Here is a 16,129-nt window from a genome sequence, read left to right as displayed (position 1 = left end):
GTCCCCTAGTCAAAAAAAAAAAAAAAAAAAAAAAAAAAAAGCATTTTGTCTGCCATGTGCTTTTCCTCCTGTAAGGGTATACAGATCACACATGTATAGATTCTCCTTAAGTGTTTTTAGACGCAAAATGTGTAGAGGACTTAGGGGAAGTTTGGAGCGCAGTAGTTAAGGTTGTAGCTAGGACTCAGCTCCATCTTTGCTGCCCATGCTGGTCCTGTGTTTAGGAGTGCTGCTTACATTCCTTAAGCCGTGCATCCCCCACTCCCCGTTTCAAGTGGGGGATAGTACCTACCTTGTACACTACTTCAGGACTGAGAATGTTTGTCAAATGATTTTGCATATTATTTGGCACATAGTAAAAGAAATGGTTCTGAAAATGTGAGAGTTGACTAAAGGACTTAGATCCATTGGTATGCCCTGGTTTCTTCATTTTACTTACTGATTCTTTTAAACAGAGCTAGACACGGATGCTGGCCTGTGTGTTAATGCAACCCTGAGCATGGCACACTAGTTTATAAGCAAGCAGTGCCTGTGCAGACTGAAGTCTTGGTTTGGCAGTAATCAGTGTGGGAAACACCTACAGAACACCCATGTTCCCACTTCTCCCATCCATTTGAGGGTAACCCTATTGACTCTAGTAATATTCCCCCTGCCCCCCAGCTAGGCTAAATATTGGTTAGAATATACAGTTTCTTTGAGTTATTTGAACTGCCTTTGATAAACAATGTATATTTCGTCTTAATACATTTTACTCTTATAACCTCTGAGTTAACTTCAGATCAAAGTCAGCTGCATAAGTCCAAGATAACGACTCAGATATTAAAACATGTTTTCAAGGTACTGTTGTGATGTAACGTACATTTTCACTAGATAGTCAGGTGTTGCTTAACAGCAACATTGATAAACTCAGGTGGTTATACAAATATCAGCATACCTCTAAAAGCCTACCACACACCTAGACTGTGTGGCATAGCCACTGTAATGTATGCAACCTGTCATTGACCTAAAGTTTATTCTGTAATAGATGATTGTATTTTCTGTCGCCAGAGTGACTCAAACATTTATCTGGTGATCAAACAATTGTTTTCATTTTGTTCTTCCCTCCACACAAAAGACCATTCTTAACTCGATAGAGCTTTTTTTTTCTTTGTAACGTGAGTTTCCTGATTAGAAGATCACAGCAACATTTTTAAGTTACAATATTCTACCCTTTTTTTTTCCAATGTAACTGAACATAGAGGTGACCCATGGCAATTTCTTGCAAGAGCTTTTTGCGAGTGGGCATGAGTAAAGGTAATTTTTTAAAGCAGAAACATTTACAGTGTCTGTCTTTCCTGGTCCTTTTCGACATTCATCTAGCCCCAAATAAACAATGCATATATACTGAAATAGTACTGGTAGGATGGCTGACTCTGGCTTACCATACATCTGAAAATGTTCTCTCCTAGGGGGCTCAGCAGCGTCAGAGGACCATGAGTTTGATCCGTCAGCTGACATGCTGGTTCATGATTTTGATGATGAGCGAACATTAGAAGAAGAAGAAATGATGGAAGGAGAGACAAACTTCAGTTCTGAAATAGAGGATCTTGCGAGGGTAAATGGCCTTTATTGGGGTGAAGTTGTGCAGCATGTGGAGAGGGGGTCACTGGAGACTCTGGTGCTCTGTTTATGTGGGAAATTTTGCTATAACCGTAGGTGGGGTGTTTAACATTTGAAGTTGAGACTTTAAAAATGGATAAAATAAAGAAATTCAAGTAATTTTCGGTAAAATATACATCTGTGTGAGAAATGAGCTATGAAAGAATCCTAAATTTTCTCTCGGGGACCTTTTTCTTCAGTTATTGCATATTTTATTTACCCTCTTCAGGGTGAGTAGATACCCTAAATGCCATCAGTTTCCTTTTAATTAAAGTTCTAGATTTTGTCTTGTCTCTGGCTATCAGGATTACCTTTGGCCTTTATGGTCCAATCAGTACTTTTCATTTTGGAGAATTTTTCTCATTTGTGTTCTCTGACTTTTCCTATTCTCCATTTTCTCTCCGCTGTCCTCTACATGTTCTTTTCACCTACACCTTCAGGTTTTTGTTTTGTTTTGTTTTAGGTTTTTTGTTTGTTTGTTTGTTTGTTTGTTTGGGTTTGGGTTTATCCAAGTCATGGTTTCTCTGTGTAGCTTTTGCTGTCCTGGAACTCAGAGATCCACCTGCCTCTGCTTTCCCAGTGCTGAGATTAAAAGTATGTGCCACCAACACCTGGCTTACATATTATTTTGATTATTGGTGCCAGACCTATACTTCAGTTCTTGTCTCTCTTAGAGACTTGCTCAGATGTATTATGAAGGTCAGCTGCGCCAGAATGTGCAGTGCTCACTAAGTACAACAGATCTCCCAAGGGTGCACTCCTGGTCTACGTGTGCACAGAGCAAGTTGGAGCCACATGCACACCAAGTCTAAAAACTACCTGACTTTGTAGTTCATGGTTTCTGCTTGGTGTTTGTTAGTTGTACTTCTGGATTAGCATTAATATTTCTGGTTTCATTTACCCATTTGGCTTTTCCTTTAGACCTCTAAAATTTTATACATTCAAAACAAAATTTAGTATTCCCTCATTACTTGTTCTTTCTATAAAAAACTGTCACTTTAAAAAATAATTTTATTTATTTATTTACGTTGTTGCCTAAGTCTGGAACTAGGAAGACCTTTTCCGTCATGATCAGCATCAAGTTTATAAATAAGCCTGTCACTCCTCTCCACTAAAATACCTCCGACCAGTTCTTGCTTCATATCTACCTCACTGGGTGTTTTCTATCCTAGACTATTATGACTACTTTCTAATTGGTTTTCCTATTTCATGTGTTATTATATGCCTACTAATATATTTGTATTCAGTATCTATAATAACCTTTCTAAAGTTTAAACTTTTATTTCAATCTCCTATAATTAAAAGAAAATATAGATTTCTTAATTTTGGCTATAAAACCAACTGCTTGATAGGACTTTTTCCATTTACCATAAACCTCCTATTAGGTTGTACCTTACTAACTGCTTTTATTCTTGGGCTAGTTCATTTGTTCCAGCTTTGAGTTTTATTTGGCTGGCACTCTGGGATCTGGATTCTCTGCCTTCTCTGGATTTGGTGTTGCCATACCTGTATGCTAATTAGAAAATGCTATATCCTATTCAGTATAGTTTAGCTTTGATTTCACACCATAGTTCATGCACATTTGTATCTGTAGGTAATACTTATGCCCTTCATTAATTTCATAAGGTAAACTGTTGTTCTCTAATAAAACTTATATGTATAACCTAATATATAAAGAAAATTATAGCAGAAACAGTGCTAGTATTTATAGATAGAGAAAAATGGAGGGTATTACTCTTGTACAATAATTAAATATAGTCAGAATTTAGTTGGGGATTTGAAAGGAATCCTGATACCATTTAGTTAAATCTTGCCAGGGTCCTGTTTGGATCATTTAGTTACTAAAACTAGCATTATCCACAGGGCCTATGTATTTTTTTTTTAACTTTGTCCAGAGAACTGAATTTATTTTTGGTATCTGTATTGCGTATTGACTATTACAAAGGCTCTCACTGTACTGGAGGTCAGGAACGGTCTTTGAAAGGAACAGAGTAGTCAGTCACTGCTATTTTCTTCTTTAGGAAATGTTAATTTAAATCTATAGAGGTTAGATAAGGGAAGAAAAAGAGAATAGAACTAATCCTATTTTTTCATCTCCAGCAGTTTTACACCTCAGAATCTCCTGACTTCCACATAGAACCAAGTCTGAGGTTTCAGTAGCTCCATATCTAGAACTTTCATAACCTGAGGGTAAACAGTGTGTTAGGTTTCATGTAGTTAAAAGCTTTATAGCCATGAACCAAACCAATATCTTTTAAGAAGTAAACCAGTTTGTCTTCCTGATTACTCATTTGCTTATATAGAAGCAAGACAGCGGTGGGGGTGGGATTCATTTTGAGCTTTCATTTGAAGTCTGTCTTGTTTGTTTGTTGTTGTTTTAATGTAATTATGAACAAGCTTCACAGTTAATTCATTCACAAATAAGCAGTAAATTCAACAAATTGCACTTTCATCTGTTTGAGTTCTTTCAGATCAAAATCAACTGAATAAGTTAAAGATAGCTATTCAAATAGTCGAATCCTTGGATGGTAGTTTTAATTTCATTCAACTTGAATTCTAAATTTTTCAGTGAGAATTGTTGATAACGAGCTTTGATGTATACAGTCATAGCTGTGTACCATCAGTATAAAAGATGTTATGTAAGTCTTACATTTAAGTATTCTTTTTTTTTTTTCTTTTTTCTTTTTCTTGGAGCTGGGGACCGAACCCAGGGCCTTGCGCTTGCTAGGCAAGTGCTCTACCCCTGAGCTAAATCCCCAACACATTTAAGTATTCTAATAACGTTAGTGAAATGATTAGAATTTATTGTAATATTAATAGGAATGTTAAAGTTATTCACATAAAGTGTATAAAGTGTTTGTTTGCTGTGAATTACCAGTAGCAAAATTTAACCCTTTCCAGTACTCTGTTAAAATTCAAGAGACCAAGCATGAGCACAATTCTAGTACTATAGTCAGAAGTCAGAGTACTGTCAACTACATCTATATATTTAAATGCATTGTAAAAGGAAATCTAACAAAATCTATGCTTAATGTACAAGTTAAAGCATTGGTCACGTTTCCGGTTCAGCTCTAAAACCTAGGGATCAAGGCTGTTCACTAGAGTGCACTCAGTGACTGCATAGTCTAAACCTAGGGACCAAGGCTTTCACTAGAGTGCACTCAGCGACTGCATAGTCTTCACCTTGGAGTAACAGGTGTCCTCTGGCTCTCATTGTGTCACTTGTCTGAACTCTCCTAGCCAGTGTCCAGTTAGCTTACACAGATAGAACTGCCCCACTTACTTTTAGAGTGTTTACACACCTATTTCCTAATACACACTGTAATGTCCATCTTTTTTATTTATGTGTCTGTCTTTATCCCTCATAGTCTTATCTACTCAGCCCTTATCTCAGATTGCATCAGGATAATGAACATTTAACCTGAAGTCAGATTTCAAGAAAGAAAATATATGTGCATTATATAAGTAAGTAATCAAGTCAGTGAGTTAGGGAATGGGGCATGTACTTTTAAAATTGCTATTTCATAAGCATATAAATTGATCGACATTGTTGAACTTTCGTCTTTATGAAGATGATAATGTAAAGCACTTGGCACAGTGTCTGGCATGTGATAAATTAAATCTCAGTTGTATCATTTCTGCTCTTCGCAGAGAAAGCTGATGCACAGCTGTGAGAAGGTGCTCTGTGTCCTGTAGCTTTTGTTCTCTGTTGTCCTTTTTCTATGTCCTTACTCTTGGATGGTGGAAGAAACACTGCTTCTTCATGCAGTGCTTCAATGTGAGTTCAGTGAAGTCCCTTAATGCTTGGTAGAATATAGACTTTGATAATGAAACTACCTCTAAAATAGGTGATCGATAGACCCTAGTACAATGATGTCCAATTGATACTCAACGTTACCTGACCTGCTATTAACCTGCACCACCCCCATTCCCACCCTATCTCCACATACACAGATGTCTACCAGTCTCTTGTTAGAATCACATGCGCGCGCGCACACACACACACACACACACGCACGCTCACACGCACACACCCCCATGTCAGTCTGTTCTTTGACCCAAGGTTTAATGTCTTCATTTTGTTTGTTTTTCCATGTGTTCTCCACGAAAAATGCTGGCAAAATGCTCTGAAAGCCTCAGAGGAAGCTGCATTGTGTTCACCTTTTAGCTAAGAGACTAGAGGAATCCAATAAAGCCCATCAAGGATAGATTGCTGGGAAAGTGTGGGCTGCCGTCTCAGAGAGGGTCTGCTTCTAAAACTGTCTCTAGTTACAAATAAAAATGGGCTTCTAAGCGGCACACCTTTTTAACTCTGAAACCTATAAGCTGAGGTAGAAAAGACCATGCATTGGAAACCAGCTTAGGCTACAAAGTGAGGTCCAGGTCAGTATAGACATAGTGAAACCTTTTCCCGAAAGACAAAAAAGTGTGTAATACTAGTAGGAACTTATCTATTCTACTTGCATTCATGTTTTCCTGTTAATCTTCTTTTGGTGGTGGTAGGGGGGCATGGTCTCAGCTCTGCACCCCAGCTTGTCTCTGTACTAACTGTGGAGTCCAGACTAGAACTCCACAGTTCTGCTCTAAGGCCTATCTGGTATGCATCCTGTCTGGTCTCCCTGGTGCTGATTGTAGTAGACCTACACCACATTCTATCTGAACTTTTATGAGTCATGTTCCTTGTACATTTTATCAAATACAATACAGAAACATGGCACTTACGTTCAGTAAACTATGGCTGTGAACATTTTCTTTTTTTTTTCAGCCATCAAGCTTTTTTTTCCCCTCACTCTGAGTAGTGTTGGATACTGACTCAAGTTTTTCATGTGTTTTAGACTTTTGTACTTTTCTCCTTAGTTATTCTGAAAACTATAACTAAGAAATAGTATTTATTAGCTTAGGTTGCATACTAATGAACAACCAAGAATAGTTCTGATGAGTAAAGCTGACCACAGACAGTAACCACGAGGATCAGACCTGGACAAAAGATGGTCATTTAAGAAATCTAAGTGTAACAAATTAAATTTAAAAACATTGTTTTGTTTTAAATTTAATCTGTGATTAATGTATTATGGATATTTCCATAACCTCTTTATTTTTGGAATAATAATGGGAGAGGGTATAGTTTTCATTTACTAGGGAAAGCATAGTAAATATGGAAAGCATAGTAAATATGGAAAGCTTTTATCAGGAGGGTTAGATGTTTTTAGTTTTGATGCTTAAGTGTTTCTCATCTGTTGAAATGACTGTGTACCAGTTCTGTCACTGACCTCTCTACTTGAGCCCCTTCAGGTATTGGTGAGGTCACTTTTTACCCCACCTCTGCCCTTCCTTTAGAATATTGGAGGTGACTTGAGATTTTTGAGGAATAATATTTTATGAATTGAGTTGTACTTCTTATCTATGCTACAGTGAAGAAAACAGTCTGTGATTTAATTATTCTGTTTTTCAGAGTGAAATTCCCTTCTATACAGTTAATATGTCATCTAACCTTTTTGTAAGCTATTTGTCATGTTAGTGAAAGATTTTTAAAAACAATGTCTAAGCTTTATTTCCTGGACTGTAATCACTATATCAGCTATAATCACTGGAAAGGCTGATTCGCTGGTTATCTTATCGTACACTTGTGAAATTAGTGGTCTTTTGTACTCATAGATGAAGCCTTACTTGGAAGTTTTTAAAAATAGATTAGAGACTCCTCACCTAAGACTTTAGGCCAAGATACTCTAGAGTAAAACCAACATCCTGTTCTATTGATAAACTTTCAAGCTGACTTTAATCTCTTTAAATAAGGCAGATTGACAGTCAGGACCCTGAGTGGGGGTTGTTCGATATGTTCTCGAGTGGACTAAGTACTGTGGTCTATTCAGAAGATGATTTCAAAATAGAGTATTGCCATTTAAACAAGCTCTGTTAAATTGTCACTTAATACTCACTTCAGTAGTAACATCCATTGTCCTAAAAAATGAACTAAAAAAGAACAAGCTCTTTATGAATTCTTAAAGCTGTTAAGAGTTATAGTTGTAAACTGCTGTGTTAGTGTTTCTTTCAGTGTGTCTCTCATACATGGCTTTAGTGGCTCTCTTATTAATGTTATAACTTCAGTCGCTCGACCTACTTCTTACTTGGGCTGCCCAGTGATTTTAAGGAAAATTACAGGAGCTGGAATTAGGAGGCCCAAGGGTTAAAGTCTTTAAACAGCATGCGCTGTATTTCTGATTTACTCCCTTAATATGAATGAAAAAGTAGCAAACAATACCATCTGGTAAGATTAGCTAACTAAGGAGACTAAGTGCTTTTGGCTACCTTCATTCTTGGAAAAAGTGAAATCAAAGCACATAGCTCAGGTGCTTGACCACTAGGAAGTGCTCTGGGAAGGCTGTTGAATGTGTATGAAGAGTCTCCTTTTTCTAACCTCTTTTTACTGTTTCTCTGTATTGGTTTTGAAGTTCTGTTCTGTGTAAGTACTGACTCCTAATCTCCATTTTCAGTGTCCTTGGTACAGCTTAGATGTCCATTTGCCAATTCCTTCAATACCTTAAGTATGGTTTTGGTTATACATTTAAATTAGCACAGTGTGACTGTCAGTTATTTCATGTGGCACAGTGATGCCATGCTCGGTGCAGCATTTGCTTGTCAGACCATGGCATCTACAAGTTATTAGACCTTTCAGAACCAAGCTCTCTTCCAAAATGCTCACAGGTTGATTTACAGTGTACAGTATAAATATCAAATGGCCTTTTCTTCCTATGAGGAATTTACAGATTATAATTACTAGATTTGTTTTGTTTTTAAAAATTTGGGTGGTGGTGGGGTGTGTGTGTCTATGTCTGTGTGTCTGTGTGTCAGGGTGTGCATGTGGGTGAGGTGCCCAGGAAGGTCAGGGGTGTCACATCCCTTGGAACTGGAGTCATAGGCAGTTGTGAGCTACCCAGTTTAGGTGCTGAGAACTGAATCCAGGTCCTCTGCACGAGCAATAAATTCCCTAAACACACGTATACACCCCTGCATGAATTCTAATGATGGGAGATTAATTTTATGTTACCAACTTATGTTACACATTGCAATGTGTGTTTTTGTGTATATATATATTCCCCTGCAGAAATGTGTTTGATATGTGAGCTAGCTATCTATTGATCAGTAAAGTACATGATAAAAAATATATTATCTTACTTAAAGAGCACCAGTTCTCTAGGTTCTAAACTGACATGTATGTCTTTGTGTTTGTATGTATATGTTCAGATAATTTGGGTTAAACTTTGATTTTTTTTCTTTTATAATCAGAATTTATTTTTCATGATGCTTGATATCACTTGATTAGTAACTGCTTTCTGCAGAAAACTGGTTTTATTTTTCCAAATAAGGCTATTCTTCATTTTCTTCACAGTGGGTATGTCTTTTGGAGGGATTGAAGAAGGTCCTGACTGAGACCCTAAGATACACTAGTAAGATTATCAACCTTAGAGTTAGATGATGAAAATCTGACTATATTCTACTGCAGTCTGTGTGTGTGTGTGTGTGTGTGTGTGTTCATAAAGAAACTCTTTAATGTATGTGCCCATGTTTTCTTATTTATGTGATAGTTACTGTAATAGTTTTGTAGATATCAATGCTGGCATGACTTACATGTAAATGAAGATTACTTTAGAAAAGTATGGATGACTTTGTATCATTTTGTGTATAATGTCTGTTCCTTCAGTGTGCTTCATCTGAGCAGGGATTTAACCTCCCTTTCTGGACATACAGAATTAGATGACATGCTGTTTTCTAATTACTCTTCTTTGTCCCAAATGATTTAGGATACTGTTCATAGTAATCCATATATAAGGGCTAACTGACTGTGGTACATGGACCAAATAATTGCAAAAATTGTAATTGATTTCAGTCTATTGACAATGATATATGGACCAATTAGAAGTGGTCAGTTTATAGAAATAAAAGAATGGGTTTTCATTTCTCCTTTTCATAATTTGAAATTTTCGAACATACTAGACATAACACACATATACTCCAAAGAAAACAAGTGTCAATTTAGTACTGTACAGATTTATAAATCCTAGCATGGAAATCCTAAATCACTGATCTCAGAAATTGATGTGTTTTGGTGTATTTAGGAAGGCGACATGCCAATCGACGAGCTTCTCAGCCTCTATGGTTATGGCAACACTGTTCGGTTACCTGAAGAAGAGGAGGAGGAAGAGGAGGAGGAGGAGGAAGGTGAAGATGATGAAGATGCGGACAATGATGACAACAGTGGCTGTAGTGGGGAAAATAAAGTAAGTTAGTGCACATTCAGTAGGTTCTGTCTTACATGCAGAACATTTATTTCCCCGGGTCTGTTGGATTAGTGAAGCACAGAGAGCACTAAACTCTAAATATAATTTTCACAGGAAGATTAAGTCTTAAAAATAAAAATACAGAAAAGGGTGATAGAAAAATTGAGAATTCCTTATGATCCGCATCTTTGAGATAAATTTGATCTATGTCCTTTCAGATTTTTTTTTTTTTGCTTTGTCTAAATAGTCCCAACTTAAGAAAAAAAAAAATGTTGTTACTTTTAAATAATACAGGCTGACTGTCAGCTCTGTATTCAGTTTTTAAAATTCACTTTAGATATATGAGGGTCACATTGCTTTCCCTAATGTTAACACCTGCTGTAACTTTGTCTTTATCAAAACTAAGAAATTAGCACCGCTGAGCGCCCTTAGCACCTAACTCTATAAATGCCTAGGACTTTAGTTTATAAGTCCCATGCCAGAGAGTCACATTACAGTTAGTGTGCTCATCATAATCTTACAGTTACAGCTGAGACACAACTTGACTACTGGGCTGCAAAGCATTCTTTACACTGTAAATACTTTTTTTATTCTATAGGAAGAGAATATAAAGGATTCATCGGGTCAGGAGGATGAAACTCAGTCTTCCAATGATGATCCCTCACAGTCTGTTACTTCCCAAGATGCTCAGGAAATAATCCGCCCACGTCGATGTAAATATTTTGATACAAGTATGTATTATTATTGCTAAAGTTAGAATGTAATTTCCACTCTTCTGTATTACTTAAACTTCCAATGTGGTTCTATTGCTATTTGAATTCACTGATTCTGAAATTGCTTTCCAAGGATCAGACTCTAGTAGGTGCCTTAGGTAGCTGAGGATGACCTTGAATTTCTGATCTCCTGTCTACCACCCAAGTGCTGGAATTACAGGCTTGGGGCACTAGGCCTCGTTTCATACAAGCAACCAGCCAGCCCTGTAAATCATCCTCATTTGAGTGTAACCAAGCAACAACTTGCCCAGCATGGATAAAATAGAAATTGGGGAGAATAATGGTTTTTAAAATGTATCCAGACGTGATCTTCCACCAAAGTTTTGCTACAAAATTCCCAAAGAAACATTCTTTGGAAAATACTGTTTTGTCTCAGTCCTTGTTTATTACTTGATTTTAAATCTCTTGACCCAATTTAGCCGACCTTTTGACATATCTAAATATTTGGTGATAGGTATAAAAATGCAAAGATAATATCAGTATGGACAGAATAAGTGTCTATTTTATAGTATCATTTTCTTATGTATTCTAGATAGTGAAATAGAAGAAGAATCTGAAGAAGATGAAGATTATATTCCCTCAGAAGACTGGAAAAAGGTATTTTCCCAAAACTTAACTTTTTAATAAATCATATATATTAATGAATTTAATGTATTAGCCTTATTGTGACATTTAAACAGTATGTAAATGTTGGTTTAAGTTCTTCATTATTATATCCAACTAAGAAATGCATTTATCTTTTCACAGAATGTGTGGGTAGAATGGAGTTTTGCTGAGTGTATTGATATTCACACATATATTAGAAATCCAAATTTCTAACCTAGTCCTGAAGTAATACAGAACTAGAATTTTGTTGCCTTGTTAAAATGTGACCTTTTAGTGTTTAAGATCGCAGTTTCCCACTCCACGTTGCTTATTAAAGAAAGCTCAGTATGACTGAATACAGTGTTGGTGTTTTATATGGGCTGCTCTACAAATAAAAAACTAGCTTCTGAAATAAACTTGACATTAGGTTTTTTTACCTTAAAATGTTACATAGCATTATTTAATTAACCAAACAGTTAAATTGTAGAATTTAATTTTACGATGTTGCATAGGAGTTGAACCTCTTAGGAAATCATAGTACACACTATGGTTTGGTTAGAGCAAATCATTTCTATAGAAGGATGTTTTCCTTAACAAGAGATGATTGCCTGATCTGTCCTCTTTAAAAAAAAAAAAACACCATTTGAGTTTGTTGTGGGTTTGTTTGTTTTTGTTTTGTTTTGTTTGTTTTTCCCATTTTTTTTTTTCGGGTTTTGTTTTGCTATTTTCTGTCTGGGTATTTTGCCTGCACGTGTATTTGTTCCTGTTGGAACATAGCAGCCATCACAGAGCAACTTTGACTACGATGTTTTCTTATATGAGAAGGAGCTGTAATGAGTCATCAGAGACTGAGTTATTACCTTCTGCACTTCCTTTTCTACTGTGTGCAGTTCTTTCCCATCTGGGGAGGTGCCAGAGTATACAGTGTAGATGATTATCTGAAGGGGATTCCATATAAGATCCATAGGGAATAATTATCTATTCTGTGTTAAGACGTAAGGAATATGGCTATTTGGGTCTCCTTAGAAGAAGTACAGGTAGAATAAAGTAAAAAGAGGCACAGGGATTGGCAGCAGAAAATACTATTTAATGTCAGTTCTGAAATAACCACATAGAAGAAGTTTGTTGTATGTGGCCGTCTTTCTTGAATACTGAAAATCTGGTTTTCTCTGTAATAGATCACTGGATTTGTCATGTTGGGCATGTCTGAAGCTACAGTAGGTAGAATAAGGTGCTGTTGACAGAGAGGTGGCAACAGCAGCAGAGAGAAAGCTCTCAAACCCCTGGAGTGATCTAAACTTCCTGCAGCATGTTTATACCTGTGATGTGTCATTTTTCACTTTGAAGTGTCAGGTTCATCAGTTATGATCCCCATGTCATGAGACATCTCATTGGTGATTTCCAGTTGACTTTCTTGAGAGCCAGTTTCAAACCTTTTTTAAAGAAAGTCAAGCACTAACCTCTAAAACAAAGACTTGGTTTGGAAGTGAGTGTGCTTAGTTCCTGCCAAACTTCTTACAGACCTTTATAGTTTTATCCCCTTATCTTAAAGCTCAGACTTAAGTGTAATTTAAAATTGCCTGTGTTAAGCAGTGAGCTCTATCACTAGAGTTTCTACTCACTATGAGTAGAAACCTGAAGACTTCAATTTCTAAAAATGTCCTAGTGGTACTGATACTGCTGGTGCAGTTATTTTAAGTGTAGATGTTCTGAAAAATACCCAAAGTTGACTTTTCTGATTGTTAGGCTATTTTTTATTATTTTAATTAAGCAAAATTCACTTAGTAATTTTTAGTATATCATTATCATCATTATTTCCTATCCAATCATATATAAGCCCCTGGCTATTATTAACTCATTCATCCTCACAATACTACCATGAGGTAGTAATGTTTTTATGACAGAGACCAGAGTCAGTTTACCCAAGAAGATACTGAAGCTAGACATGAACATTAGATGTATATCACCATATCTTTTTTTTTATGTTTGAAATAGGAAATCATGGTAGGCTCCATGTTTCAAGCTGAGATTCCAGTTGGCGTTTGTAGATACAAAGAAAATGAAAAAGGTGAGTTAAAGTTAAATACATGAACTTTTGAAGTGATGGACTTATCCTGAGGGGATGGTGTGGGTTTGTGTACAGATACACAACATCTGTTTGTGCTTATGTGGAGGCCAGAGGTCAAGGTTGGGTTCCTTCCTCAGTTGACTCTTCATCTTGAGACACAGGATTTATTTTGCTATGCTGGATGGACAGTGAACATCTCTGTTTCTACCCCTAGTGTCTAGATTACAGATGCTGTTGGGCATCCAGACCTGCGTTTTCAGGCTTGTACAGCAGACACTATACCCATTGAGACATATCCCCAGCCCTGATCTGTTAATTAACATACAAAATGTGATAAGAACATGACAGCCTACTAAATAACTCTTAATGGCTTATATATAAAAGAAGCTGTTATATTAGTCATACTGCTTACCATGTTTCCAGTTTTCTCTGTATAAATAAAACAAAAAACAAGTAAATTCTGAAGGTGTGTGCCCTAACATGTCCAGCCATATATCTCTTTTATAAACATGTTATTCTGTATTTTAAATGTTCCAAACTTGGTAGTTTCTAGCCTTTATAACTTTTTAACTACCAGTTTGAAAACCAACTGATAAGTGGTTGCTTATTTGCTTCTAAAACTCAGTACTACTAAAAAGGAATGTTTTGTTATTTGTGTCTTAAAATCATTGGGAAATAATACTATTTGTATATTTAAATTTTGCAGTTCTTTTTAAGCATTTACATCAAAGTCCTAAGGCCAGTCAACATCTAATAATGTAAAGTAAATGAGGATTTTGATTTTTCTGTTTTCTTTTGGGTTTTTTTTTAAGAGCACCTACCTCTTTTTTAGGTGGGTTATAGAAAGAAGGCATATGTGTCCTGAATGAGTTCATATGTAGTACAGTGTGACTTGAAGCCATGAAGCCAAGAGTGCACTTCGTTTTCATTTTCTTAACATTACAGCTTTACACAGAGCACCTTAGAGTTGAGGTTTTGATGTTTATTCTCATTTTACCATTTCCACTAGATACTTTCTTTTAAATATATGCCTGCTCTCCTGACTACAGGAGGTGAGAAGTAGGATATATCACAGGCTATTAATTTTGTAGCCAACTGTTTTAATATCACTGGCCCTTGCCTTTAGCAAGTTTGTCTAGCTTAGCTCCTGTAACACATAGAACCATTGATGGCACCAAAGAGGATTCACTTTGTTCTATGCTGGAATTCTGTATATTCCATATGATTGTGTGCAAAAGAATGAATGGTCTGTTGTCTTCTGTATATAATTGAAGTTTTAGTACTGTCTCTATACAATAGCAGGCTATAATCACAGCTGAGTTCCTCTCTTCTATTAGTAGGAAACTGAAAGGTAAATTTTTGTTCCATTTTACTAGATGTCTTAAATTTTTTTGCTATGAAAATAATGCCTATATTTTGAAAGTTTCATATTAAGGGCTGAGAGTGTGGCTTAGTGGTAAACACTTGGTGTATGGTGTACATACCATACACAAAGCCTTAGTGGGTTCACTCCCTAGCACACGACGAGCCTTTCAGTAGATGAAAGGAAAACATGATAGTTTGGTATCATGATTAAAGGATTATCTCTTCTTGTACTTGACCTTTTAATATCTATAGTCAAATACATAGTAAATAAATTGTGATTTCTATACCTTTAATTCTAACCCTTGGGAGGCAGAGATGGGTGGATCTCTGTGAGTTAAAGTCCAGCCTGGTCCACAGAGCTACACAAAGGAATCCTATCTCAAAAAAAAAAAAATGTCTATTCTGGCTTAATATTTTCATGATTTTAGAAATCATTCATGTATAATTTATTTGCAGTAAGGTGTAAATTTGATGAGAAGCTTTTTTATTTCTGCTTTTTTCTTTTTGAGATTGGATTTCTTAGGGGTTCAATCTGTGTTCCTGGCTTGCCTCAGTCCCACAAGTGCTGGGATCAAATATGTGTGCTGCCGTGTCTGGTTTTTACTTGAGAGATTAAGTATACTTGGTAGATTAGGGAGACCAGACAGGACGCAGGAAAGTGACATTGTCTGAAGAAGTCAGGAGGCAGGCTGCTGCTGTTCAGGACCCTTGCCTTAACTTGAAGTTTCAGAAGTTCCCATTTTGAGGGGAGGGCAAATAATGTGAGCAAAATGTGAGATCTATTTCTTTGTAGTGTACCCTGAGAACATAAAGCAAATATCATTATTACACAAGATACTGTTTAAAAAAAAGTTTGCAAAAAGATATTTCTGACTGGTGCATTCCTGTTGTAAAACCCGAGTGCTGAGACACATCTTGATCTGTTGTCTGGGCTGACCTGGAACTTGCTATTTTCCTGCTTGAAGCTCCCAAGTAGAAAACAGGTGCGTGCCACCATGCCTGGTTCTGATGTCCTTGTAGAGATGGATCAGAGTTCTTTTCAGTGATGAAAGATACCCCCTTCCCCCACAATGACTTCAGAAGGACGACAGATGTATGTCTGTCCTTAAATTTGGCTTTACTGGACTCACTAGGCATTTCTCTATGAAACCTGCATTTATTTTGGTTACAAAAATATCCTTGATTATACCTTCATTTACATTTGTTTATAGTTTTATATGAGTTATAATTGATGCTTGACAAAGTACACATGTCTTGCTGTCTGGTAGCTGACTGCTTTGGCCCATGGACACCAAAACACAAATACTCAAGTCTCTTATGTGACTTGGAATTTGAATGCAGCCTGTGGACATCCTCTCTCATATGATTTAAGTCATCTCTTGGTTATTGTATAATGTAAATGCTCTGTGAATCAAATTGTTTCT

The 16,129-nt window shown here is 36.5% G+C and overlaps 1 protein-coding gene across 10 annotated transcripts in view; it reads left to right on the top strand.

Moving 5' to 3' along the window:
* The window catches only part of Mier1 (MIER1 transcriptional regulator), a 52,339-nt gene that overhangs the window by 15,915 nt on the left and 20,295 nt on the right, over positions 1 to 16,129 (top strand). For all 10 annotated transcript variants that reach the window (XM_032901388.1, XM_032901379.1, XM_032901371.1 and 7 more), the window contains 5 exons: positions 1,449 to 1,594; positions 9,753 to 9,914; positions 10,513 to 10,645; positions 11,220 to 11,284; positions 13,268 to 13,340. In XM_032901388.1, the coding sequence (XP_032757279.1) occupies positions 1,449 to 1,594; positions 9,753 to 9,914; positions 10,513 to 10,645; positions 11,220 to 11,284; positions 13,268 to 13,340 (579 nt within the window). The remainder of the gene's footprint in view (positions 1 to 1,448; positions 1,595 to 9,752; positions 9,915 to 10,512; positions 10,646 to 11,219; positions 11,285 to 13,267; positions 13,341 to 16,129) is intronic.

The sequence above is a fragment of the Rattus rattus genome, chromosome 1 (genome assembly GCF_011064425.1).
Source record: "Rattus rattus isolate New Zealand chromosome 1, Rrattus_CSIRO_v1, whole genome shotgun sequence".
NCBI classification, from domain to species: domain Eukaryota; kingdom Metazoa; phylum Chordata; class Mammalia; order Rodentia; family Muridae; genus Rattus; species Rattus rattus.
Note: the sequence above shows the minus strand (reverse complement) of the source record. Positions and strands in the feature narration are given on the sequence as shown.